This window comes from Selaginella moellendorffii, unplaced genomic scaffold (assembly GCF_000143415.4).
Source record: "Selaginella moellendorffii unplaced genomic scaffold, v1.0 SELMOscaffold_27, whole genome shotgun sequence".
Lineage (NCBI taxonomy): Eukaryota > Viridiplantae > Streptophyta > Lycopodiopsida > Selaginellales > Selaginellaceae > Selaginella > Selaginella moellendorffii.
The window spans coordinates 1,319,505-1,343,512 of NW_003314288.1; the positions used below are offsets into that span (position 1 = coordinate 1,319,505).

The following is a 24,008-nucleotide window of genomic DNA, read 5'->3' on the forward strand; positions in this document are numbered from 1 at the left end:
GAGGGCCTTGAACTTAAAAGAAACTCCAGCTCCCAAAATATCTCCATCTCAAGCTTAGGAGGAGCAATAGCTCAAATTGGTTGAGGAGCTCCAAGACTTGAGACTCCTAGCAAAGACACATCCTCCTCATCGTCCACACTAGTGTGATGAATATTGCTTGAACGCTCTTGATACAACATGCTATTGGCATCTCCACTCGGAGCTGTGTCCTCCTCAACAGCAGCTGGTCTAGAGGCAGCTGTTTGCAGATCACTCTGCTCTGGCATCATCCTCATCTGGGAGATTCTCCAGCAATGAGCCATCGACGCAACACTATCTATGTCTATCAATCATGAAAAAGCTCCAGCTCACATCAACATGATCAAAACTTATGAGAAAGAGGCACAGAAGCAGCAACTTGCCATGCCCAAAAGTAGAAAGCCATAGCTGCCCAGAAAGGAGATCCAAATCCCAAGGATTCCTCTCCAACAACACTCACAGCATGCAAGCTACCAGTTCCTTCGGTTTTTCCACTTGATCCCACACAAGAAAATCTTCCAAGACCAGCTACTTGCACTAAGAGACCCAGTGGAGAACTCCATCCAGCATTTGCTTGACATGCAAGTTTCCCTCTCACTGGGTGATCGTTTGCAAGCAGCTCCAGGAATCGGGCAGCAATTGAAGGCAATAGCCAGAGCGTCCAATCCAGCTCTTTCTCCCACTCTACCAGCAGACTGTGAGCACAAAGGCATCCTCAGATCCTGGAGTGTACATTATCCCTGCAAAGATGGAGTCCACTGTCAACAAATATCATCTCTCTAGAGCCAGTCTGACCATTTGGGTGACATTCAGAAAATTTAGATTTAAAAGTTTATATTTGATATTAGAAGGGTGATCTCATAGTAAATTTAAATTTAAAAGTTACATTTGGTATTAAAAAATATTTTATTAGTTGGCTATGGGTGCTTGGAATGTGGCATAATGATCCTTAAACCTACTGGAGTAATGGGAAGATTTCTTAAACATCTCAACAATCATGATATCGGTCTGCATGTTTAAAAAAGAACTGGCACCTTTCCCACTGGTCCAGTAGGTTTTTCCTAAACACTCTGCATCCTGCTTACAATCGTCTAGAAGGAAGCTTTGATCTTAACAAAGGAAACACAAACTTGCCCGTGTTTCCCGCGCTTCTAAGAGAGAAATTTGTTCTAGGGCTCTTGATGGAGAATGCGAGGAGGGAGAGCGATCCCTCCTCGCAGTTCTCGGCACTTCTTCGATCGTGCAGGGATTTGGAGCAGGCACGGCGGCTCCACGCTCGGATCTTGGCCAGCGCCGAGTGCCGCCACGACAAGCTCCTCGCCAATCTCTGCGTGGAGATGTATGGCAAATGCGGCGGCGTGCGCGATGCCAGGTACGCTTTCGATGCTATCCAGGAGCCGAATGGCTACTCCTGGAACATCTTGCTCCAAGCTTACGCTCACAATGGCTGCTTGGATCAGGCCCGGGAGACGTTCCAGCGGATGCCCCGGAGGGATCTCACGGCATGGAACACGATGATCACGGCGAGTTCTCGCGGCGGCAGCGTGGATGAGGCGAAGCGCCTGTTTGATTCCATGCCCCAGCACGACGTCGTCTCGTGGACAGCCATGATCCAGGCGCTTGGTCGAAACGGGCATTTGGAGGACGCAGGTAAGCTCTTCTCTTTGATGCCTGAGAGGAATGCGATCACTGAGACTGCGATGATCCAGGCCTATGGCGAGAGCTCTCGCGTCGATTTAGCAGTTGAGATCTTCAACAAAATTCCAGAGAGGAACCTCTTGTCGTGGACTTCCATGCTCGCTGCATATGCCCAGGACGGGCATATTGAAGAGGCTCGCGCGGTCTTTAACAACATGCCCGAGCACGATCTCGTCGCGCTCACCTCAATGCTCACAGTGCACATCCAGTCGGGGGATCTCGAGCAAGCCAAGGCCATCTTCGATCGAATGCCCGACCAGGACATCATCTCCCAGACAGCGATGATCCAGGCCTTCTCGCAAAACGGCCAGCTCCGAGAGGCCGAGCTCATCTTCGAGGAGATGCCCGTCCAGAACATAGTCTCGTGCACGGCACTTCTCTCCTCGTACGCTCAGAGCGGCGATCTGGATCGGGCAAAGCAGATGTTTGACAAGATGCCGCAGCGAGACGCCATCGCCTGGACGTCTCTCGTCGCCGCCTACGCTCAGAGCAATCACTTCGAGGAGGCCAGGAGCTTGTTCGACCGCATGCCAGTCCACAACTTGGTGCTCGCCACGGCCATCCTGCGAATGTACTCGCAGCTCGGGAGGATCGACGAGGCCGAGGCGGTGTTCGACAAAATGGTGGCGAAAGACATCCTGGCTTGGAACACGATGCTGGCGGCCTACTCGCAGCACGGCTACATCGAAGAACTGCGAACCACTTTCGACGCTATGCCCGAGAGGGATATCGTCTCGTGGAACATCGTTGTGGCGAGCTATGCGCAGCAGGGGCACGTCGACGAAGCTCGAAAGCTCTTCTCCAGCATGCCACAGTGGGACTGCGTTTCCTGGACGATCATGATCGCGGGCTATGCCCGGAACGGGTATATGCGACGGGCGAGGAGCACTTTCGACGCCATGCCACTGGTGTCTTCCGAGCTCGTCTTCTCCAGCGCGATGTTCACGGCTTATGCTCTGGCCGAGAGCTTCTCCGACGCCATGGAGTTTTTCTACGCCATGAACGCCGAAGGATCACTCCAGCCCGACGATGTCACCTTCACGAGCGTGCTTGGCGGATGCAGCCACGCGGGATTGTTTTCTCGGGGACTCGGCTACTTCCGATCGATGGTCTTCGACTTCGACGTGGATCCTGTCCGCGAGCACTACAGCTGCGTGGTTGACATCCTCGGCCGGTTTGGACAGCTCGAAGAGGCCGAGGAGGTTCTGGATTCTATGCCGTTTGAACCGGATGCCGCGAGCTGGGGGGCTCTTCTCGGTGGCTGCGGGATTCATCGCGACGTCCAGCGTGGAGAGCGAGCGGCAGAGAATGCACTCAAGCTGGATCCGAGCGAGGACGGCGTTCGGATGCTCTTAGCCAACATCTATGGAGCTGTTGGTCGGACGCAGGACATGATCAGGCTCAAAAACACCGTTCGGATGCTGAGAAGCCGCAAGCTCCAACTAAAACGAGAGTGTTCTCACAAGACAATGGAAAGCTTCCCTTACCAGCGTGAAGGCTCGACTGCGGGATCAACAGCCTCGTGGTGATCTTGCAACAAGTTTTTCTGCTCAAAACTTTCCGGGACAACCTCTCCGTCGATCATCGGGGACTGTTGCTGCTGCTGCTGCGCTGCTGCTTTCTCGGTGTACATGTTGGCGAGAAGCTGATACATCGACTTGTTCTCGGGGTCCAGCTCCATGAGATGCTGCGCAGCTTGCGCAGCGCGCTTGAAGTCGCCGTGCATTCTACACGAGCTCAAGTAGCTCGTCCAAGCAACAGGTCCTGGGAAGAATGGCATTTCGTGGAGAAGCTCCTCGGCATGACCCAGCTGCTTTGCTCGGCCCAGGACCTCCACCATGCAGCCGTAGTGATCGAGCTCGGGCCGCAGTCCATACTGGGTGATCATCGACACGAAGTGCTCGTGAGCTCTCTTCACTTTGCCTCCGCGGTTGCATCCTATCAGTAGACCCACGAAAGTGCTCTCGGTGGGCTTGAGTCCCTCGAGGTTGAGCTCCCGGAAGAGCTCCACGGCGGTCTTGTACGAGGCATTCTCGGCATAGCCAGCGATGAGCGTGTTCCAGGAGATGATATCAAACTCGGGCATCGTCGCGAAGAGCTCTCGGCCTCTGGAGAGATAGCCGGTGTTTGCAAACGCTGTGATCATGGTATTCCACGACGCGAGCTCCAGCTGCGGCATCATCTCGAAAGTCCTGCTGGCCTCCGCCAAGCGCCCTCTTTGGGCAAATGCTGCGAGTAAAGCGTTCCACGACACCACGTTCCGGCAAGGCACGGATTCGAAGAAGTGTAGCGCGTCCTCTGGGCTGGAGTTAACCGAAAATGCCTGGAGCATTAAATTCCACGAGAGATCGTTCTTGAGCGGCATGGTGTCGAATATAGTAAACGCTTCACGCAAATGCCCGTATTGGGCATATGCTGTGACCATGGCGTTCCCTGCGATTGTGTCGTGCTGGGGCATTCTCTGGAAGATCGCCTCCGCCTCAGCGATGTGCCCGGACTGGGAGTAGACCGCGACGACCGCAGTCCAGGAGATGACGTTTCTTGGCCACATTCGATCGAACAAGAACTTGGCCCCTTCCAGATCCCCACACTGGGCATGCGCCTTGAGCATGAGATTCCAGGAAACGGCATCGCGATCCGGCATCCGATCAAAGAGCTCCCGCGCGGAATCCAGCTGCCGCTCCTGCGCGTACGCCGACACGATCGCATTCCAGGAGAAGGTATTGGGAGAATCGAGGCCATCAAACACCGCCCTCGCCTCCTCCAAGCTCCCGCAACGGGCGTACATTGTGATGAGGAGATTGCCGAGGAATGTGTTGCCGCTGTGCCGGCTGTGGAGGATCCGCGAGTGGCAATCCCGCGCTCGCGCCAGGCTCCCGGTCGCCGCGCACTGCCGGATCGACGCGGCGAAGGCGGAGACATCGCGGGCCGGATCAAAAACCTCAGTGTGGAGCCATCGCCCTAACACCCGCATATTCCATTTTGAAAGTTCCTTGGTTGCGAATATACTCCTCGCAGTTGACGGAATGTTCTGTATGGCTGACGGCATATGCTTTTGCGGTTTGTTTAAGTTAAACCGCTTCCTCCCTATAACGGTGTTTTGGGCGCAAAGATCTCTCACTCTCTCTCGGCTATGGCGGGACTCCCAGGGCTCAAGACGCTCAAGATCAAGACGGGGACGTGCAAGCGCGTCCACAAGGAGCTCAAATCCTACGAGAAGGAGGTGGAGAGAGAGAGCGCCAAGACGGCGTCCATGCGAGAGAATGGCGCCGATCAATTCGACCTCAAGCAGCAGGTCTTTTCTTTGATCTCTTCGGGTTCTAGCTCAGGAACTCTAGCACTGTCTCAAACTCCTTGCCTGATCCAGGAGAATGTGCTGGTGGAATCGAGAATGATGGTGCCGGATTGCCGCAAGAGGCTCGAGGCTGCTGTGGCCGATCTGGAAGCCCTCATCGTGAGTGATTCACTACTGTTCATCCTCTTACTCTCGATTCTTTCTCTCCGTGTTCTAGGCCGAAGTTGAGGATGACGAGGCGATGCTTGAGACGGCCGAGCTACAAGCAGCGAAGGAAGTTCTCGCAGATGTCAAGCCTTGCATTAGTTAGACGCAAGAAAAACGGATCTAGAGAGTCGAGCTGTAGACACCACTTACAGATGAAACCAAAGCTTGCAAAAGTTTGATCTTCGATCACTTCAAAAATGTGCACGCCACCCACAAAAAAACGTACGAGCTCAGCGCAGTGAAGAGCTCGAGGCTGCCTCGCTGCAAGCTTACCGACACGGACAAGGAGGGAATAACGAGCGAGCCGAGCGTCCATCCAATGAAGAGAGAACCAAGCCTGGAAGAAACACGGGGTTGGATCGAAACCAGCAAATCAAAGATGGAGAAAAGTCTCTACCCGAGAATGAATGCTCTTGACAAGCTCTTGACGCGGTCATTGATGAAATATATACAGCAGCCAAGCGCTACAAAGACCTGAGTAAACATCGAAACTTCAGCGCTGCCAAGGAAGAAGAAAAGAGAGCTTTTGCTTTACCTGGAAAGCTGGGCCTCCCTCAGCGGCATTCATCACACTCCAAACTCCTATGGCAGCGTACAAAGCTGCGCGCTGGAGGATGATGGTCGACTTTGGAATCTCCACGAAGCTGGCGAGCTTGCGCACCCATGGCGGAGACTCGTCCAGCTTCTTCTTCAGGTTGGTCTTGAGGTTGATCTTGGATCGCTTGCGAACCCGGAAGCTCTCAAAGATTATCCTATCGTGTGCGTCCTCGATAGCTTCTCGACTCCTCTCGTGTCTGCCGTATTGACTCAACAGGAAGCTCCGGGCCTCCTCCACCTCCATCTCGGAGGCGTCGTAGCTGACACCCAGTCGCTTGTGAGGATCCCTTACGTAAATCCTGTTGAAGACAGGAGGTGGCCCTGTTAACCAATCACTCTCATGAGAAAAAAGAAGAGAAAGCAAGCATCCAATCCCGCAACAAGGAACAATTTTGAGGAGCTTGTCAAGCCCAGGCAAGAAAAACAAACGAAGAACATCAAAGAAAAAATCTTCAAAGTATCACCAAGAAAGTATCTAAGATATCTAGAGAACAAGAGCTTGGCCAAGGCAACGCAAGAAGAAACAAACGAAGACATCCAAGAAAAACCCTTGAGCTTTGATAGAACGGTCGCACCAAGGAATTTAAGCATCTAAGCCAACAATGCAGCCAAACGAGAGAGAAATACCTGGAATCTCATCCGCGTCCGCTTCGCTCGAAGAGAAGGACGCATCCATGGCCACAAAGCTGGTTCTCCAGCGAAGCCGGCCATAGAATCGCAAGCTGGAGCTACTGCAACACAAAACTCCGCATTCTAAGAAGAAAATCCACGAAATTTCTCCTACCTGCTGAACAGATTCCTGCTAGCGACACGCGAAATCGCGGCTTGCGACGAAGAACGCCGCAATGGATCACACCACAGGGCACAAGGCGCTGTGGCAGCCATGCTCATCCCTGAAAAACCCTAAATCCTCCATCTAGAAGAGACAGAAAAGGTTAAAATAAATGCGAATTTTTACCTCTAAGCAAAATTTACAAAGAACCTCCTGTATGTACATTGCAAACCACAGCACAATTTCAAGTACGAGAGAAGAGAGATAAAGAACTAGTACAAAAAAAACCACCACCCAGCAGTGTTCCAAAAAAAATCCTACCTCTTTTTTTTTCCTGTGTTATTTTCGTCGTCGTCCTCCTTGAATCGTCAAGAATCTGTGTGACCAACCTGTGATCCTGGCAAGAGCACCAACACCTCGCGCTCCTCGGAGAACATATGCTTTGGAACCATGATCTCCAGCCCCGCGATCGCCTCGACGTAGTAGGCCTTGAGCTCAGCGTTGTCCGGGATCCGAGTCGCCAGATCAATCTCTCGCAGGAACTCGCCGGGAGGGCAGTGCTCGGGGCTCAAATCCGTGAGCTTGAAAGTCCTGTCCCCCCTCTTCACGAACGGAGCTCTCCCGGTGCTCAAGCAGTGGATCTTCACCACGCCGTGAGTGGCCGTGTTCCTCCACGAGACGCGAAGCCTGTGCTTGTCCGTGAATGGTAAGCTCACCATGATGAGGTAGCCTTCGTCGTCCTCGTAGATGGTCTTGGCCCCCGTCACTGGCCCGGACGCCTGAGTGATGACACCCGAGAAGCTCGAGTACCAGCTCGGCTGCGGGCTTCCACCACTGAGCTCCTCCAGCCCGGAGAAGGTGACGATCGGGACGCACGACTCCGCGTCGGTGTTGTTCCTCACCGGCGAGTACGTCTTCCTCTTGCGCTTGGCGTTGTTGGCGACGCTGCTGCCGTTCCCGTTCATGGTCCCGTTCGTGCTCAAGCCACTGGCACCGGGATCCGAGAGCTGCGTCGATAAGTTCAGCGACGTCCCGTTGAGAGGACCGCCACCACCACCACCACACTTCCGGAGCGATCCGTTTGGAGACTTGGTCTGCTGCAGCGGAAGTCCCAGCCTCTCCAGCTCGTGATCCGGGCTCGGGACCGTCCGCCAGTCGACGAAAGCCTCAGCGTTGTGAGGGATGGTGAAGTTGACGTCCCGGCCGGTAAGTTCCTTCCACCGCTTCCTATCCTCCTCGCTCACGAACGCCACGTTCGGCGTCCTGACCACCTCGATCCCGTGGATGCACTGCGGGTTGGACAGCCCCCTGTAATGCTTCCTCTGCATCCGGTGAGAGCGGATGAATCCCTTCTCCACGCTGAAAGGAAACTGCGGCTCGCGGAACCTCGAGTGGCCGTTCATGTAGCTCCGGAGCTGCATCTTCCCGAGCGCGTTCTCGGGCTTCTCCTTGAACGCCCACATATACATGTTCTCCATGTCGTGCTGGACGAGGAAGATGTCCAGGCGGAGGTCGGGCTTGTCCGAGTCGCCACCGAGCAGCCCCTCGCCGCTGAGCTTGGCCTGACACTTATCTTTGATCGCTGGACGAAAGTAATGGTTGAAAAAGAACCAGGCACCCCAGATGGTGTCACTGCGACGAAGCCAGCGTCGTCCTTTGGATAGCGGCGAGCTGCTGGGATCCTCCCCGAGAGGAGGAGCCAAACCAACGTCGAGAGACTCGAGCTCCTTGGATGGCAGCCACTGGTTGGATGGGATCTCGTCGGAGAATGGCAAGTTGATGTCCGGAGGTTCCACCACCATTTGCATCTGGAGCTGGCGGCTGCAATCGTCGTGAACGCCAGCGTCCATGGAGAGGATCGTGGATGGAACATCGGTGGCGAAGGATGATAGTAGCGGCTCTGTCAAGCTCCCCGTCACCATGCTTCCCAGCTGCAAGTACCTCCCTTGCTCGTGAATGCTGCTCTCTTCCTCGTCCCTGGATTTGTCAGCCACGTCCAAGCAACCCAGTATCAGGGGCTCATCCCCAAATTCTTCCAGCGTTCCTGGTTGGATCTTCTTTTTTTTTTCTTCTTCTTCCTTGTTTTCCTTCCTTGTTCTTCCTTCTTGTTCTTCCCTGTGTGTTCTTGTTAGCTCTGTCTCATCCCCACCCAGTGCTCACAGTGCACGCCCCTTCCCTTGCCCCACAGAAGCCAAATTCCACTGCCGGAAGGAGCGCCGCTTTGAGAGTCACCCCGAGAAAATCTATCCCTGGAACCATTGGAGAGGACTGGCGAGCAGTAGCCGATCACAATCCTGGCATCTACGCTCCGAGCGCTGATAGATCCGAGGCTGCCAGGGCACATGTAACGAAATTACCGTCGGGAAAGCCTCGGATCGCCACGATCGAAACCCTAATCGCTGGGATTGGCGTCCTGTCCTGGGGAAATCCGCGGCAATGCCGACGCTGGAAGAGATTCGGAATATGAATCACATCGATCGAGAGAGAGGGAGGGGGATCGTCTCACCGTGCTGTCGTCCGGCAATTCGTACGAGCTCCAGCCGCTACACGGTGCGTTCTTTCCTCTTCCCTAAAGCAGACGAGACGAAGCTCTGGCTATGGCGTCCCAGGTCGTCTCCCGTACGAAATGGCCACGCGGGACATGGCGGCGCTACTGTACGATAGAGGGCGTTGCCGGCCGTCCACGTGGCTGAGATCCGTTGGAGCCAAGGATGAACACCAAGGGCAGCCACAGACACCCCACCCAATAATTTCCCACACACTTTAGATGAAGTGAGAAGCAAGCAGTAATTTTGGGCAATGGCGGCATCCTCCGCGACGCAGTGCTTCGCCAATCGCTCCACCAAGATCATCAATGCGCCCGGCAAGAATCGATGCTCCTCCTCCCTCTCCACCGCCAGCAGGGGTCTCGCCATCGGCAGTAATCGGGGTTTCCAGCAGCAGCATTGCAGGAATCTAGGGATTAGAGCGGCCGTGAGCGTCGAATCGACCACAGACAAGAAGAAGAGCGGCAGTAGGAATCAGTATCAGCTCAACACGCTCACGAATTGGCTGCTCAAGCAAGAACAGGCAGGGATTATCGATGGCGAGCTCACGATCGTGCTGTCGAGCATCGCCGTGGCCTGCAAGCAAATCGCGGCCCTAGTCCAGCGCGCCGGGATCTCCAATCTCACCGGCGTCCAGGGCGCCGTCAATGTCCAGGGCGAGGATCAAAAGAAGCTCGATGTGGTGTCCAACGAGGTGAGTCAGTGGAAAATCTCCTCTCTTTCTCGATCGATCCTCCCACATTTCGTCCGAAATATCGTTTCTTGGTGCTAGGTTTTCTCGAATTGCCTGCGCTCCAGCGGTAGGACGGGTATCATCGCGTCTGAGGAAGAGGATACGCCTGTGGCCGTGGAGGAGAGCTACTCTGGCAACTACATTGTGGTGTTTGATCCCCTGGATGGATCATCCAACATCGACGCCGCTGTCTCCACGGGCTCAATCTTTGGAATCTATCACCCAAGCGAAGAATGCCTGGCGGATTTCGACTCGGACTCCGACTCGGTAAGTTCTTGGGAATCCTTCGCTCCAATTCATCTCTGGAAACTTTTGATGATGATCGCAGCTCACTCCAAGCGAGCAGAATTGCGTGATGAATGTGTGCCAACCGGGGAAGAACTTGCTATCATCTGGCTACTGCATGTACTCGAGCTCCGTGATCTTCGTTCTCACGGTTGGAACCGGCGTGTATGGCTTCACGCTGGACCCGATGGTGGGCGAATTCGTGCTCACCCACGACAAGATCAAGATCCCGGACAAGGGAAAGATCTACGCTTTCAACGAGGGCAACTACGCGCTGTGGGAGCCAAATCTCCAGAGCTACATCAACAGCTTGAAGGATCCAGGGCCGGCCGGGAAGCCTTACTCGGCGCGCTACATTGGGAGCTTGGTGGGCGATTTCCACAGGACGATGCTCTACGGCGGGATCTATGGCTACCCCCGCGACAAGAAGAGCAAGAATGGGAAATTGAGGCTCCTCTACGAGTGCGCTCCCATGAGCTTCTTGGTGGAGCAAGCCGGCGGCAAAGGGTCGGATGGATCCGGAAGAATTCTGGACATCAAACCAGAACAGGTTCGATCGATCCAATTCTTTCGATTGATTGATCGCGCAAAATGTTCTAATCTTCTCCTTTTTTTCTTGTAGGTTCACCAAAGAGTTCCTTTGTACATAGGAAGCAGGGAAGAGGTGGAGAAGCTCGAAAAGTATCTCTCGTCAATGTAAACACACCTATTTCCAAAATTTTGAATTTCAAAATTTCAAATTCAAAATTTTAAAAGTTTCGCGCGCTAAGAGGGCGATCGCGTGTTCGATTCCTTATCCCTTCCGAGCGTGTGCCGGGCACAGTGCCACGTAGGGTCTCCCTCAAGGGCATATGGAGAGCGAGCTCTTGGCGGGGAGGGCAATGGCGACGGCCGCCACCGCAGGAGCGGCAGTCTCCCTCGCTGCGGCCGCGCCAAGATCGCGATCCTTGACGCCGGGAGCATCGAATCACCAGGTACATTGGCAATCGAGAGTCGAGAGCGCGTCCTAGACTAGGGATTGATCCTTTGTTATTTTAGCTGCGCAACTCGTTCCTGGGATCGCAACTTTGTAATTGCGACGCGCGTCTAAAAGTCTCGCATCCCGGGACTATCAATTCGACGAGGAAAACTTACAACCCTCTCCAGGTAGCTCACTCAAAGATTTTCCAAGTTTTAGTATCACATTATTGTATTCTCAGGTGGAGGCTAAAACAGCTGCTGGAAAAACGATAGAGGTAGAGGTCGATAAGCCTCTCGGACTTTCGCTTGGGCAAAAGCCTGGTGGTGGCGTGATCATAACAGTAAGAGCTCCATACGTTCTTCTTCTTTTCTTCCTGGTTCTTTCGCAAAACATTGTACTGTAATCGTGCGAAACAGGCAGTGGAAGGAAATGCAGCCAGAGCTGGATTGAAAGTCGGGGATCAGGTGCTCTATACGAGTAGCTTCTTTGGCGATGAATTGTGGCCGGCTGATAAACTTGGCTTCACAAAGACAGCCATCCAAGCGAAGCCAGAGTCTGTTTATTTTGTTGTTAGCAGGTACTTCACGATCGATTCCTTGTTCTCAAACTCTGAAGTTTGCCCTTTTCTTCTTCTTCCAGAGGAGCGGATGTAGATGTAAAGCGACTACCTAAGCGGCCAGCGCCACCTCGATTTGGTCGAAAACTCACCGAAGCGCAAAAGGTAAGAGCTTTTCTCTAAGGACGAAGCTGTTCTATTCTATATGTTTTCCAGGCAAGAGCTACTCACATTTGTCTCGACTGTGGATACGTCTACACACTCTCCAAACCTTTTGAAGAACAGGTATGAAAAGTTCAGTGTTTTGTAGATGGTGCTCATCTTTTTTCTTCAGCCGGATGGTTTCTTATGCCCTCAATGCCGAGCACCAAAGAAGAGGTTCTCCAAATATGATCCGGAAACCGGACGAGCAGTCGGAGGCGGTGCTCTGCCAATCTCCGTGATACTGGGAGTCTTGGCTGGTGCTCTCGCAGTTGGAGGATTGGTGGTATATGGTCTCCAATAGGCTTGTTAAGAAGCTCTTGCAAAATCAAACTCCCAAGGTTGAGAGTTTATAATCTGTTCCATTACCTAGGTACATGGCTTCTATTTCTACACCACTTTCTTATCCTTTTCCTTGTGGCCAGGGAACGAAGACAAAGTACAATGGCCGCAGAATTTTTCTCACGAGAGCAAACTTGGAAGACGCAGAGGGACGAGTTTTGCAACAAGATCTCGAAGCGGCTCAAGCAGCTCTTGCTCCCAGGTTCAGCAGAAGATTTACAATTGGAATTCTTTCGGCAGCAGGACTGGGAATTGGAGCAAACTTTTTGGGAACTACGAGCTTCGTGCTTGGATTAAACCCGGAAGTCGCAAGAAGCTTGAGGCTGGACGTCCTGTATCCTGTCCGGGGCTTCTTCAGATGCTTAGACACAGACAAAGGTTTCGGTAAGCACTAGCTAAGTTTCATCTTTAAGAAGTGAACGATTTTCTCCAAAGCTAAACAACCAGCTTTCATTTTTCTTCGATTGCAGAGTTTATCTATCCTCAAGACTGGTTTGGCGATCAAAAGATCTTGTATAGGTCCATTGAGAAGGCCGAGAAAGAAAGGCCTCTGGACTTGCCGGCACTCAAAGAGCAAAGATCGCCAGCGAAAGTTCTAGTGGAGCCTGTCACTGCTTTCGGACCTCCTGGAACAGATGGCGAAGTTAACGTGAGCGTGATCGTAGCTCCAATCCTCCCTTCTTTCAGGTAAGGAAAGTTTCCATCTCTTGGTTTGATAGAGAAAAAACGTCTTTGCAGTTTGGAGCAGCTAGGAGATGCCAAAGAAGCTGCTAAACTCATCCTGGACAAGTTCATAGCTCCACCAGGATCGAAGAAAACGGCAACTCTGGTGGATGCCTTGACTAGAAGAGATGAAAAGGCAGTCTACTACACACTGGAGTACTGTGTGGAAGCTCCCACATTCTTTAGACACAATGTGGCTGTCTACACTTCTCTCAAAGGCAAGCTCTTCTCTTTGAATGTGCAGACTCCCCAGGCTCAGTGGTCACACCAGAGAGAAGAATTCATCCAAATTGCAAACTCTTTCAAAGTAATCTAAAGGGCTAATTAGCATAATTAACATCTATCAGATGGCAGCTTGATTGAGCTCCAAATCAAACGACAATGCTCTACGTACACCCTTTGAAGACGGGCATGGCCTTCAAAAACTCCAGCCTCCCGGCAGCTGGGCTCGAAAGAGATGAAGTTCTCGCCTTTTCAACACCAATGTAACAAGTGTTTTGCGACTGAAGTACTCTCAGACATTTTTGGTTCTTTCTCAGCTTGCTATCTTCTTCTCTCCAGCTGCAAGGCTCGATATCAATCTGTTCCGGAAGGATGGTAAGTTACCCGTGTTTTCTTCAGAATTTTGATTCGCAAGGAGTTGGAGATGTTTTGGCTCACAGCAAGTTTTCCTCAAGACTTCTTTGTAACAGACGAAGATTTTCCTGAAGCGCTTCAGGAGACTTTCAAAAGTGTAGAAGCAAAGGTAAAAATTACTTGCAAATTTTGAACATTTGTTTCGACATATTTTTTTTCATACTCTACAAAGGTTGGGTTCAAGTTTCAACCTTCTAATAAAGCAAAGTTGGGTTGAAATCTTAAATGAGGTGAGGTGAGAGGTATAAATACATTTATACCTCTTTTTTATGGGCTTCTAACTGAGGAAATTGATTTAAGCACACTAAAAGGGGGAATGCCAAAAGGTTTGGATTTATCGACAACTGGAGTCAGAATTCAGAAGGCGTGGAATTCAGAAGGTGAGAGGAGGTGGATTAGAGGCGTTGAACCGCAAAGTTTTATTCCATCGCCCAGCATCATAGATTCATAGTATATCCTTTTTGTTAGCTTAAATGTAGGTAGAATGTGGTCAATAGGGTTTGTGTAGCTCGGGCGATCTCGATCTGAGAATGGTGCTGGGGAAGAAGGAGGGCGGCCTCTTCCGCTCCTCCTCTCCGTCTTCCAATGACCGCTCCAAGCTCGGGCTGGCGATCCTGGCAGGAATCATGGTGGGAGCGCTGTGGGCGTACTTGCATCCTCACGCATTCATGAGCGCCTCCGAGGTAAGCGGCCGGAAAATTCGAGTTCCAGAGAGAAACGAGACACTCCAATCGCTCCACAGGGCGGCGATCCGCTGGTGAGCGAGCTGGAGAAGAAGATCCGAATGCTGGAGCTCCAAGTGACCACGCTGCGGGGCGAGAACAGCGAGATTAAGAGCGCGCTCGATCTGTCCAACCAGGAGAAGAAGTCCGCGCAGCAGCAGCTCATGGCCTCGCGGAGCCGAGTCAAAGCAGGCAAATTCGGCACAGTGGCCGGCACCACGACCCATCCAGAGATCATCCCGGATAAGTCCGTCAACCCGGAGCTAGCCCAGCTGCTCGAGAAGATCGCCATCAACCGCGAGCTCATCGTTGGCGTCTCCAACAAGAACGTAGCTCCAATGCTCCAGGTATGGTTTGAGAGTATCAAGCAGTCCGGGATCACGAACTACCTCGTCGTCGCGCTGGACGACGAGACTGCCAAGTTTTGCAAGGATCACGACGTCCCGGCGTACAGGAAGGACGCCACCATACCCAAGAGCTTGGCCGGGACTGGGGACAACCACGCCATCTCCGGAACAAAGTTTCACATCCTGCGAGAGTTCCTCGTGCTGGGATACAGCGTCTTGCTCTCGGACGTGGACATCGTCTACCTCCAGAACCCGTTCAAGTTCTTGCAGCGCGACTGCGACGTCGAGGCCATGACCGACGGCCACACCAACGCCACCGCCTATGGATACAACGACGTGTTCGACGATCCAAAAATGGGCTGGTCGCGCTACGCGCACACAATGAGGATCTGGGTGTTTAACTCGGGGCTGTTCTACTTGCGGCCCACGGTGCCATCGATCGAGCTCCTGGACCGGGTGGCGACGAGGCTGGCGAGAGAGAAGGCGTGGGATCAGGCCGTGATCAACGAGGAGCTCTTCTTCCCGTCTCGGCCGGGATACAATGGCTTGCACGCTTCCAAGCGCGTCATGGACAGGTTCCTCTTCATGAACAGCAAGCTACTCTTCACGGACATTCGTGGAGATCCATCGCAGTATGCCAACTTCCGGCCGGTTACCATTCACGTCAACTATCATCCGGATAAATACAACCGGATGCTGGCCATTGTTGATTACTATGTCAAGGGGAAAAAGGATGCCCTGGCCAAGTTCCCGGTTGGCTCAGAGTGATACTGGCCTGGTTGGATCCGACTGATCTTGTGATTGATAGATACTCTTTTTTTTTCAAATTATAAAATGAAGACACTGTTTTTGATTCATCGGTAAGAACAGATCATGGTAAGAACATCACATCGGCAGGAGAATGGGAGGACAAATAGTTTTGACGTTCATGCCCGGAACAATTTATTTGCTTTATCTTTTACAATCATAAGATAGTGAGTATATGGAGATTTTTTAAACTATTATTGTAGAATCCTATATTAATTGAGACCATTAAAATCTTTGGTTCATATTTTGATGTCTTTAAATCAAAGATTGTGACTTTTGCTTAAATGAAGAATGCTAATTATGCTAACTATTTCTCAACTCCTAGAATATTGTTAATTATATTTTGTGGCATACATGCTATAAGGGACTTGATTGCATTATAAGAGCTGTGAAAGTTCTATATTTGGGTTATGGAATACATAACTCAAACATTCTCACATCAAAGTTTTGGTCTGAGGGTGGTGAGCTCCTTCATGCACCACTTCATTTTCTTATTTTTCATAATACTGATGGAAGTAAGAATTCATGGTAAATGTTTAACCTCTTTAAAATAAGAAATTATTTCTGCTTATAGTTAGATCATACTTTGGCTCAGAAAACTAGCATAAGTTTCATATTTTTTATGAGTATATCCAAAGGCAAGCACTTAGTTCTAGATGTGGTGGTCCTCTAACATGGAATAAATAAATGAGAGATAAGGAAACTTTTAAGGTCTATCTGTTTATGTGGGTCCACAAATGGCTCATCATCTCCAAATATCTCTTTCATCACCTCCACCAATGTTCATCTGAGGGAAGGCAAAGATTAACCTAAAGCTCTTGCAATAAGTTGCATTGGTCTAGATATCTCAAGACCAGAGAGATGAAACTGTTTGATATGGAGACTAGATTGAGCAAGATGGTTGGATCCAACACTAACTTCCAACATAAACTTCTTGTCTTACTTCAATCTGTTGCAGCCCTTATCTCTATTTGCTTCTCTGAACTTTCTAAACTAAGTCATGGTGAAGGCTATCAACATAAAAAGGGACAAATTACAGCCCTTCTCCACAAGTTCACAATCTCAAACAAATTCCAAAAGAAAACCTTATGATCTTAGTGGAATAAACTTTTGTAAAAGAGAGTAGCCAGGCGACTTAAGCATTTGTTGCCACTTTGAGTCTTGCCTCTAGATGATAATTGCCATGAGAAAAACAGTTGTACAACAAGATGGTGCAACCATACAACATCAATGAGGTTAAGAGCTACAAATGTAAGCTTGGACATATGGTTGCACCATGCTAGAGTTGGTATGGTCAATGGTATCAACCCCAAGATGGTTGGTCCAAGGCTGGATAAGTCAAACTCAACTACATCTGCTTTTTGGGTCTAGTAAGGGGTGCTAAGTAGCAGTGTGGTTAGTTATGGGCTTGGATCAGTCAAATCCTGAGAATGCATCTATTGTTGGATAAAATTGGCACGTGAATTTATGTTCCAAGCATGTAGCAATGCCAAATCAACCTTCTTGTGAAGGAAAGATTTGATGCAAGGAAATGCAAAAGAAGCATAAAACATGGAATCCTAAAAGAGGAAAGATAGGTGTGAAAGGACCCTTATGATAAACTCCCAACCAAGCTATTAAAGTTTTGAAACTCTTTTATACTTTGCCTTAACTATGGAAGAAACCTCACCATAGAGAGAGACTATTTTTCTAGAACTTAAGCAATAGATGGGACAGATCTAACACTAGATGTAAAAATACTCATCTAAATCTAATATGCATTTATAAGGATGTAAGATGATTGAATTTACCAAGTGTTGTTAGCCCTCTAAGTTTTGTAAAAGTGTCAGGCAAGCCTCTGTTCAATGGAACATATTGATCTTACCCATATAGGGCCATAGAACAACTACCAAAATATAATCTAATGTAAGTGATTAAATTTCCATTTTACTTTAGTCATTTAACCAAGTTTTTAACCCCTTAGAAAAATCTCACTCACAACCTCCATAAGTTTTCATTTGCCATAAGGTATTTATTATCCTCTAGATATGATTTCCAAATCATACTGACTTTACACATAGTCTAAGTGTTTTACATGTTTGATCCCACTTTAGACACCCAAAAGTACCATTAATGCAAAGGTTATATTCATTCTTATCATCTTATTAGTAATCCAAGACTACTTGTACTATGGTCCTATCTTCCCAAAGATTGGGCCATCTGTGGTCATCCCGTGACCACATTTTAGTATCTTTAAAATGCCCCAAGATATAAGGAACACCATCCTCATAATATCCTTCTTTTAATCCCATAAAGTCCTTATTTATTCATGGTAGTGCTTGATGGATTAGATTATATGAACAAACTTGGTGAGCAAAACATTTAACCATTGAGGAGTCTAAAGTTAAAGTGAACATGAATGGACAAGTGGGATGACTTGGTGAAATATTCAAGAGCTAGCTCTAGTTCCCTTGGGAGATTGAATAGACAATACTCCTAATTCAAATGGGTATAGATAGCACTACTTACTTAGATACTTTGTATAGCTTATCAAAACTTCATTTTGGCCACATAGCTAGGGTGAAAGGTGGGGGGAGTACTTATAAGACTTGTGTTTAGCTATAGTGTTTTGAAATGTTTGTTCTAAAATCCCAAACCATGGAAAAAAAATAAGAATGGTTTTCTTACATAGTGACCAAAGGTATATTCATGTGATAAAGAAGTCCCAAAAGTTAATAGAACTTATTGGTTTGGCCTTTGAGCCCTAACCCAATGGTGGTATTATGTAGCTGAAGAATGCAACCAACTCACTACGTGGTGTAGCCTTCCTAGGTCACACTAACCTTTCTTGGCTAAATTAATTCCACCAAAGTCTTCCCTCTATTATCCCATAAAAACTTACCAAACCCCCTAGGGCTTGTGAGAAAATCACTTTGGGCTTTCATCTTTAGACTCAGACTTAGACATAGACTCGGTTTTGGACTTGAACTCGATCTTGGTATTAGACTCAAACTCGGTTTTAGTCTTAGTCTCAATTTTAGTTTTGGTCTCGGACTTGGACTTGAACTCAAAGTTGTAGCGCACCTTATCTCTCTCCCCTTAAGCCAACTGGAAAAGGGGCAATTGCTTGATGAGAGAGCCCTTAGTGGCTATTTTATCCCCATTTATCCCCCAAGATTCCAAGGATCCACGGTGACAGTATATCTAAATCTCATCCCATGATCACATGCGCTACAAAAGTCAATCTTGATTTCAGTCTTGGTCTTGGCCTTGGTCTTGGTCTCAGTCTTGGTCTCGATTTTAGTCTTGGTCTCGATTTCAGTCTCCATTTCATACCTGGTCTCAGACTCCATCTCGGATTCGGCCTCAACCTCCATCTCGTACCTGATTTTAGATTCATTCTCAGACTCAATCTTGGATTCAGTTTGAGACTTGATCACAACACTTCTATATGTCATGACACTTGCCATGTGTCAGTCCTTTTTATATTCCTTTCTAGAAACTCACTTATCAATTACTTCGTACTCATTCCTAAAGCATTTCTTTTAGAGTTCCACCCCCATTCTCAACTTTTCAAGTTAGAGCTTTTAATTTAAATATATTACACTTATTGAACTTTTGTTTTAACCATTGCTATTTGGCACACTTTTGTCTCCACTTTGGGGCTTAAGGATTTATGTTTTACACCCAACAAAGGATCTACATTCCATTCACACTTAATATTGGGGTCATTTATTTTCCTCAATTGGTAGTATGAGTATCTAGAACTTGTCAAACTTTGAAGATGCACTATTGTAAAATGAAATTTCCTATTTGATGATTAAGCCTTATAGTTTTATCTGACTATAGGTATCTATACAGAATGCTTTGGCCAATACTACTACTCCATTTAAACATATATACAATCCTATTTCATAGACATAAGTTCTAAACACTCATAAAAAGAATATAGTAAATTTTAAAGTACGAACCTAACTATTAACTATGCAACCTCCCTTGTAATCTTGAGTGCCCAAATCAATGAACGTATATGTACATTACCCCATATCCCATAGGGACTAAAACAACATCAAGAGTGCACTCTCACAATAAGAAATTAGCAAAATTATGAGTACAAACACATAATGCTGCTCTTGGGCTATTCATTTCCTAGATGACTCTAATGCAAAATTTAAAGTCACGTATTATGCTTTGTGACACATGAGACTTGCTATAGGGCACTCCAACACCAATGTGCTTCCGATGCTAAAATAGTGTTCAATCACGATTGAACTCCAACTCATAACTCCATATGAGGTGTGAATGTCCTCCAACTTAAGGTTGAAGCATGTTATCTTACTTCCCACATGAAACAAGTGCATTAGCTCATCTTTAAAAAAGTCCTATAGAAACTAGAGAAATACCACAAACCTCCTCAAGAACAAAAGCTCAAAAGTAAGCACTGGAGAAAAAATGTATGGATCCCCTATACATATAACACTAAATTACCTTTATCCACCACTAGCCCCAATTATGGTAGCAATCCCTACCACTAAATCCAAAAATCAATCCCTCAAAGTCCCACAAAATCAATCCAAAGCTAATAGCGAGCATAGTTTTCCACAAAACTAAGTGTTGGCATCACTTGTCCAGAAGCAATAGAATGTGTACCTCCACGAGTCCCTCGAACTCCCCATTAGGGACTTCAACCAAATGGACCCCAACGGACACAGACTTAGAGCTTTAGTTCGACTTTGGCCCCCCCCGCATTTGCTCTTTTCCAATTTTGAGCATGTCAAAATTGGACTCTATGGTTTTATAGAAACTAAATAAGTAAAACCTGGTTGACAAAACTAAGTGTTGAACTCTATTGGGGTTCTGCGACCAAACAATGGAAGAACTAAAATGGGATTTAGCAAAATGGGAATGGAAGGACACATGTAATAGATTCTTTTAGTACAAGACCAAACTTGGCTGAAAAGTCATATGCCCACTAGTACAAACCACATTTATCAAAAAAGTGAAAGCACAATAAATCCCATCCCAAAACCATCTACAATGCGTAAACAAGATTTGGAATGTCAAAACCCAATACTTTATGTGGCTTGCTTAGTAGAAATGCCTCCCCTCACTTGCGATAATACACTTCCCGAATACAACATGTAGTTTTACATAGCAAAAGAGATATAGCACCATATTCTATGGAAATGCTCAACTACACAAGAAGTTTGGGAGGGCTCAATAACAATTCTTAAATGGACCTGTCAAAGTAGTACGGCTGTAACCTATGAATCAGCGCTATGAAGCAGCTTCCTACAAAGGGAAGACCAAACATCTAGATGCCTAGAAATTGAGACATAACGAGAACCCCTACTTCAATCAACTTAATCGAACATATACACACATTACACATCTTCATTAGGAGCTTTTTGATATCCTCAAGGGATGTACTCTTGCAAAGATTTAGAAAGCCTATTCTGTTAGGATGCTTGATAATAAGAATCCCTCAGCTTGGTCGCACTTGATCATCGCATCCTAATTTAACATGTTGATGTCTCTTCCTTTCAGTTGCTTACAATCCACCACACTTCTCTGCAAGTTTACACCCTCGTGAATGAAAACTGATACTCTACCCCTTAAGTCGAGCCCAACTAGTGGTAAACTAGACTTACCAAATGTCAATCTTAACATATGGTGTGATTCCCTTAACCAATCAATAAAATCGGATTTGAGACCTTTCTAATACCAAATGTAAACTCTTAAATTTAGAATTCTCAAGAAGTCACCTAACCCAATATTATTCAAACCCAAGGATGCTTAATCTCAAGTATCCCAAAATTATTAATCAATTAGAAAAGAGGGTGCACTTTTATTCATGGGCCCTTTCCCTTATAGATCGTCACTTGAGTCATTCCTTTTGATTGTTTATGTTGAAACCAAACTTTATAGTTCTTTAGAGGTTGTTTTTCATATTTATCCTCTAAAAAACTATAAAGTCTAGTTTTGACATATTTAAAACTGGGAAAGAGTATAGAGGGGTGGTGACAAAGGAGGGATCAATAGAACTAGAGTCCTATTTTATGCAATGGAACTAAAGTTCAGTTCTATGCAACCTAGATCTATGCCATTTACTTCACAAACACATACTCTTAATTCTTAGTGGACTTGAATCAATTGTGAAATCAATGGAGGTACAGCACCCTTGCTTAATCTCTATTTATATAGCACCTATAATTTCCTAAAGATATAAAAAGCCCCTAAAGATGTACAGTTCTGAATCCCATGGTGTGGTGAACTTAAGAATGTATAACCTCTAGTAATAATGACGTTGTTGCTGCCTGAAAGTCCTCTCCTTACTGTTGTGCGACCGATCCCCTCCAATTGAGATTGCTATTTTTAGCCTCCCATCAGACTGTGCAAGTTCCAATTGGGATTGTTGTTTCCAACCTCCCATCAGGCTATGCAAATGTGGTGCCACTCTGCCAATCCTACAGCCTTATACTAGTATAGCCATACCTTTAGTGCTATCTATATGGAATCATGACCAAAGGCAAGTTGCTCCTCTTGGATTCAGGTTGAAGTTACATAATCTAACAAATTAGCCTAATGTAGCCTTTAACATGAGTTGTGGCCCTCGAAACATCCTATACATGTAAGTGGTATTGCTCCAAGTGCCTTGATCATGATGAATTCATTAGCACTTGGCTTTATCAATTTGGGTTTAATTATTTCCTATTGACAAAACCAAGTACTAAAGACTTGTTTCCAAGTCCTCTAGCAAGTAGGCAATCCCAAATCATGCTCTACAAACTCCTTATAGCACTATAATGAAACCTTAGCCACCACTCTTGTCCTTCAAGTGAAATCCCCTCCAAACACTTGTTTTACCTCAATAAAATATTAGTTACTACTAGATAACTATTGTTTGAGCATGCAAGGATTTTGGCATAAAGAAAATCATATTATTTTAAACTTAAATTATTTCCCTACATGAATGAGTACAAAAACATTATATATCTACCACGTGGAAGGTCATAATAAGAACTATGGCTGTATATAAAGAGAGTGCTAGAAGTAAATTTTATTTAATCTTGATTATGAAGAGTTTAGTATATGTCCTAACTATTACTATATTCATAGGAATGTTCATATATGTTTCTAGCATGACAATAAGGTATGCTAGACATCCAGGGCGATTCTCCATACCAGAAACAAGAAAGATTACAAGTGCTATTTCCTATGTCATCAGGTCCCTTAAAAGGAATTCATTCTATTCTACAGGGCGTAGCTTTACATACAATCCTACAGTTTCTAATAAGTATAAAGTTTCTATAAGGCTTTGGTTCTTTAGTATTGCTCCCTCAATGATCTCTGTCACTTGTTCAGTATCTCCAGACCCATCTATGGCCTTGCCTTCCAATTTCATGAAAGATGAGTATATGAAAATCTTCAAAACTATATTTTTGGAGTCTCGAGTGAATGGCTATGGAACATTGTTAGTTATTTCAAAACTTTTGGGAATTGATTATATTTCATGGCCTATCAAGAAAGATCATGATGAATTGAATGCTAATAGTAACCACTGGAATGTTTCAGCAGCCCTTCCTCTTTATACTTTTTCAATTCAACCTCGAAGTCTTAACAGGAGCACTTTTATAATTCATGATTGGTATTCACAGTTAGAAGACTGCTGGCCTTTTGAGATGAGTATGATTAGTGGCTTTGAATCTTTGGGTTCCTTTGTTCTCGAACCATATACCTTTCAATCTAAGAGCCGACGTTATAAAGCTCATTTACAAGTCAATTGCAAATTTATTCTGAATGACTTAGATACGAAAGAAATGCTCTATGTAAGTCCCATTGATACAGATCCTCCATGCCCGTTGACTATAAATCCTCATGCAGCCATAAAGATTGGTGACTTAATTTTAATCGATATAGGAAAGCGCCTTTGCAAAGATCAATCTGATTGCATAATAACAACCGGATTATCTGTAGAAGAAGGTTATATTGGACTATGGGACACAGACGATGTGTGGGGCGGTCCTTTCAACTAAGTTAAGTCCCATGTGCAAGTGGACCGTCTTATTCATTCCACGCTCTTGAGCACCTCATAAGCGAAAGTTTTTCGTTCTCCAAATGAAGCACCTGCACCACCAGCACATAGAAACTTATGTAACCGTGAGATCTGCCTAAAATTCAGAAGAAAACGGAGAAACGTTACTTGCTTACACTGTTAGTGAGTAAATATCTCAGATCATGTTGATCCAGAGTAGCGACACTGCTATGAAAAAACTTTTGCAAACCGATTGTGAGCTGAAATAAGGGGGCTCGACAAGAGCGCACTCGATCTGTCCAACTAGAAGAAATCCGTGCAAGCAGCTCATGGAGGCAAATTCGGCAGTGGCCAGCGCCAGTCCTGGATAAGTCCGTCAGCCCCACGCTTCTCGTACGATTGTGATCTGCAAGCAAACAGAAACGTAACTTCAAGCACTCTGGGTAGTTCGTCATAGCGAAAGATCATGATGTCCTGGCGTATGGGGCCAGGACCAGCGACAGCCACGCCATGTCACCAATGTTCAAAGTTAAGGGTTGGAAGACAGT

The 24,008-nt window shown here is 47.2% G+C and overlaps 10 protein-coding genes across 11 annotated transcripts; 6 read left to right on the forward strand and 4 right to left on the reverse strand.

Annotated features, from left to right (window-relative positions):
• Positions 1 to 1,030: 1,030 nt before the first annotated feature.
• LOC112348169 (pentatricopeptide repeat-containing protein At4g02750-like) lies at positions 1,031 to 4,057 on the forward strand. The gene is made up of 3 exons (XM_024680266.1): positions 1,031 to 1,068; positions 1,192 to 1,390; positions 1,479 to 4,057. Exons 1-3 carry the CDS (start codon positions 1,031 to 1,033, stop codon positions 3,243 to 3,245), a joined length of 2,004 nt encoding a protein of 667 aa, XP_024536034.1. The 3' UTR covers positions 3,246 to 4,057.
• Positions 3,267 to 4,765, reverse strand: LOC112348170 (pentatricopeptide repeat-containing protein At4g02750-like). The gene is made up of 2 exons (XM_024680267.1): positions 3,448 to 4,765; positions 3,267 to 3,361 (listed from the first exon to the last, which is right to left on the reverse strand). The coding sequence occupies exons 1-2, from the start codon at positions 4,763 to 4,765 to the stop codon at positions 3,267 to 3,269; spliced, it is 1,413 nt and encodes a 470-aa protein (XP_024536035.1).
• A 34-nt stretch (positions 4,766 to 4,799) lies between these two features.
• Positions 4,800 to 5,416, forward strand: LOC9629922 (tubulin-folding cofactor A). The gene is made up of 3 exons (XM_002975256.2): positions 4,800 to 5,011; positions 5,084 to 5,170; positions 5,229 to 5,416. The coding sequence occupies exons 1-3, from the start codon at positions 4,850 to 4,852 to the stop codon at positions 5,319 to 5,321; spliced, it is 342 nt and encodes a 113-aa protein (XP_002975302.2). The 5' UTR covers positions 4,800 to 4,849; the 3' UTR covers positions 5,322 to 5,416.
• LOC9629429 (protein CHAPERONE-LIKE PROTEIN OF POR1, chloroplastic) lies at positions 5,384 to 6,708 on the reverse strand. Of its 2 annotated transcripts, none has more exons than XM_024680185.1 (5): positions 6,600 to 6,708; positions 6,443 to 6,543; positions 5,754 to 6,136; positions 5,616 to 5,692; positions 5,384 to 5,555 (listed from the first exon to the last, which is right to left on the reverse strand). In XM_024680185.1, the coding sequence occupies exons 1-5, from the start codon at positions 6,704 to 6,706 to the stop codon at positions 5,405 to 5,407; spliced, it is 819 nt and encodes a 272-aa protein (XP_024535953.1). In that variant the 5' UTR covers positions 6,707 to 6,708; the 3' UTR covers positions 5,384 to 5,404. The 2 variants fall into 2 exon arrangements, with proteins under 2 accessions (XP_024535953.1, XP_002975425.2); XM_002975379.2 differs by having other exon boundaries at positions 6,443 to 6,546.
• A 77-nt stretch (positions 6,709 to 6,785) lies between these two features.
• LOC9629923 lies at positions 6,786 to 9,210 on the reverse strand. The gene is made up of 2 exons (XM_002975380.2): positions 9,094 to 9,210; positions 6,786 to 9,032 (listed from the first exon to the last, which is right to left on the reverse strand). The coding sequence occupies exon 2, from the start codon at positions 8,507 to 8,509 to the stop codon at positions 6,956 to 6,958; it is 1,554 nt and encodes a 517-aa protein (XP_002975426.1). The 5' UTR covers positions 8,510 to 9,032; positions 9,094 to 9,210; the 3' UTR covers positions 6,786 to 6,955.
• Positions 9,211 to 9,313: 103 nt separating this feature from the next.
• LOC9629924 (fructose-1,6-bisphosphatase, chloroplastic) lies at positions 9,314 to 10,920 on the forward strand. The gene is made up of 4 exons (XM_002975257.2): positions 9,314 to 9,827; positions 9,906 to 10,133; positions 10,195 to 10,701; positions 10,774 to 10,920. Exons 1-4 carry the CDS (start codon positions 9,387 to 9,389, stop codon positions 10,849 to 10,851), a joined length of 1,254 nt encoding a protein of 417 aa, XP_002975303.1. The 5' UTR covers positions 9,314 to 9,386; the 3' UTR covers positions 10,852 to 10,920.
• Positions 10,921 to 10,982: 62 nt separating this feature from the next.
• On the forward strand, positions 10,983 to 12,264 carry LOC9629430. The gene is made up of 7 exons (XM_002975258.2): positions 10,983 to 11,125; positions 11,190 to 11,297; positions 11,351 to 11,452; positions 11,529 to 11,689; positions 11,752 to 11,833; positions 11,885 to 11,953; positions 12,003 to 12,264. Exons 1-7 carry the CDS (start codon positions 11,003 to 11,005, stop codon positions 12,171 to 12,173), a joined length of 816 nt encoding a protein of 271 aa, XP_002975304.2. The 5' UTR covers positions 10,983 to 11,002; the 3' UTR covers positions 12,174 to 12,264.
• LOC9629431 (psbP domain-containing protein 7, chloroplastic) lies at positions 12,247 to 13,464 on the forward strand. The gene is made up of 3 exons (XM_002975259.2): positions 12,247 to 12,595; positions 12,682 to 12,898; positions 12,950 to 13,464. The coding sequence occupies exons 1-3, from the start codon at positions 12,247 to 12,249 to the stop codon at positions 13,248 to 13,250; spliced, it is 867 nt and encodes a 288-aa protein (XP_002975305.2). The 3' UTR covers positions 13,251 to 13,464.
• Positions 13,465 to 14,043: 579 nt separating this feature from the next.
• LOC9629432 (arabinosyltransferase RRA3) lies at positions 14,044 to 15,496 on the forward strand. Its single transcript, XM_024680317.1, has 2 exons — positions 14,044 to 14,253; positions 14,313 to 15,496. Exons 1-2 carry the CDS (start codon positions 14,101 to 14,103, stop codon positions 15,405 to 15,407), a joined length of 1,248 nt encoding a protein of 415 aa, XP_024536085.1. The 5' UTR covers positions 14,044 to 14,100; the 3' UTR covers positions 15,408 to 15,496.
• A 7,860-nt stretch (positions 15,497 to 23,356) lies between these two features.
• Positions 23,357 to 23,938, reverse strand: LOC112348190. Its single transcript, XM_024680318.1, has 2 exons — positions 23,637 to 23,938; positions 23,357 to 23,552 (listed from the first exon to the last, which is right to left on the reverse strand). Exons 1-2 carry the CDS (start codon positions 23,913 to 23,915, stop codon positions 23,490 to 23,492), a joined length of 342 nt encoding a protein of 113 aa, XP_024536086.1. The 5' UTR covers positions 23,916 to 23,938; the 3' UTR covers positions 23,357 to 23,489.
• Between the last annotated feature and the right edge of the window lie 70 nt (positions 23,939 to 24,008).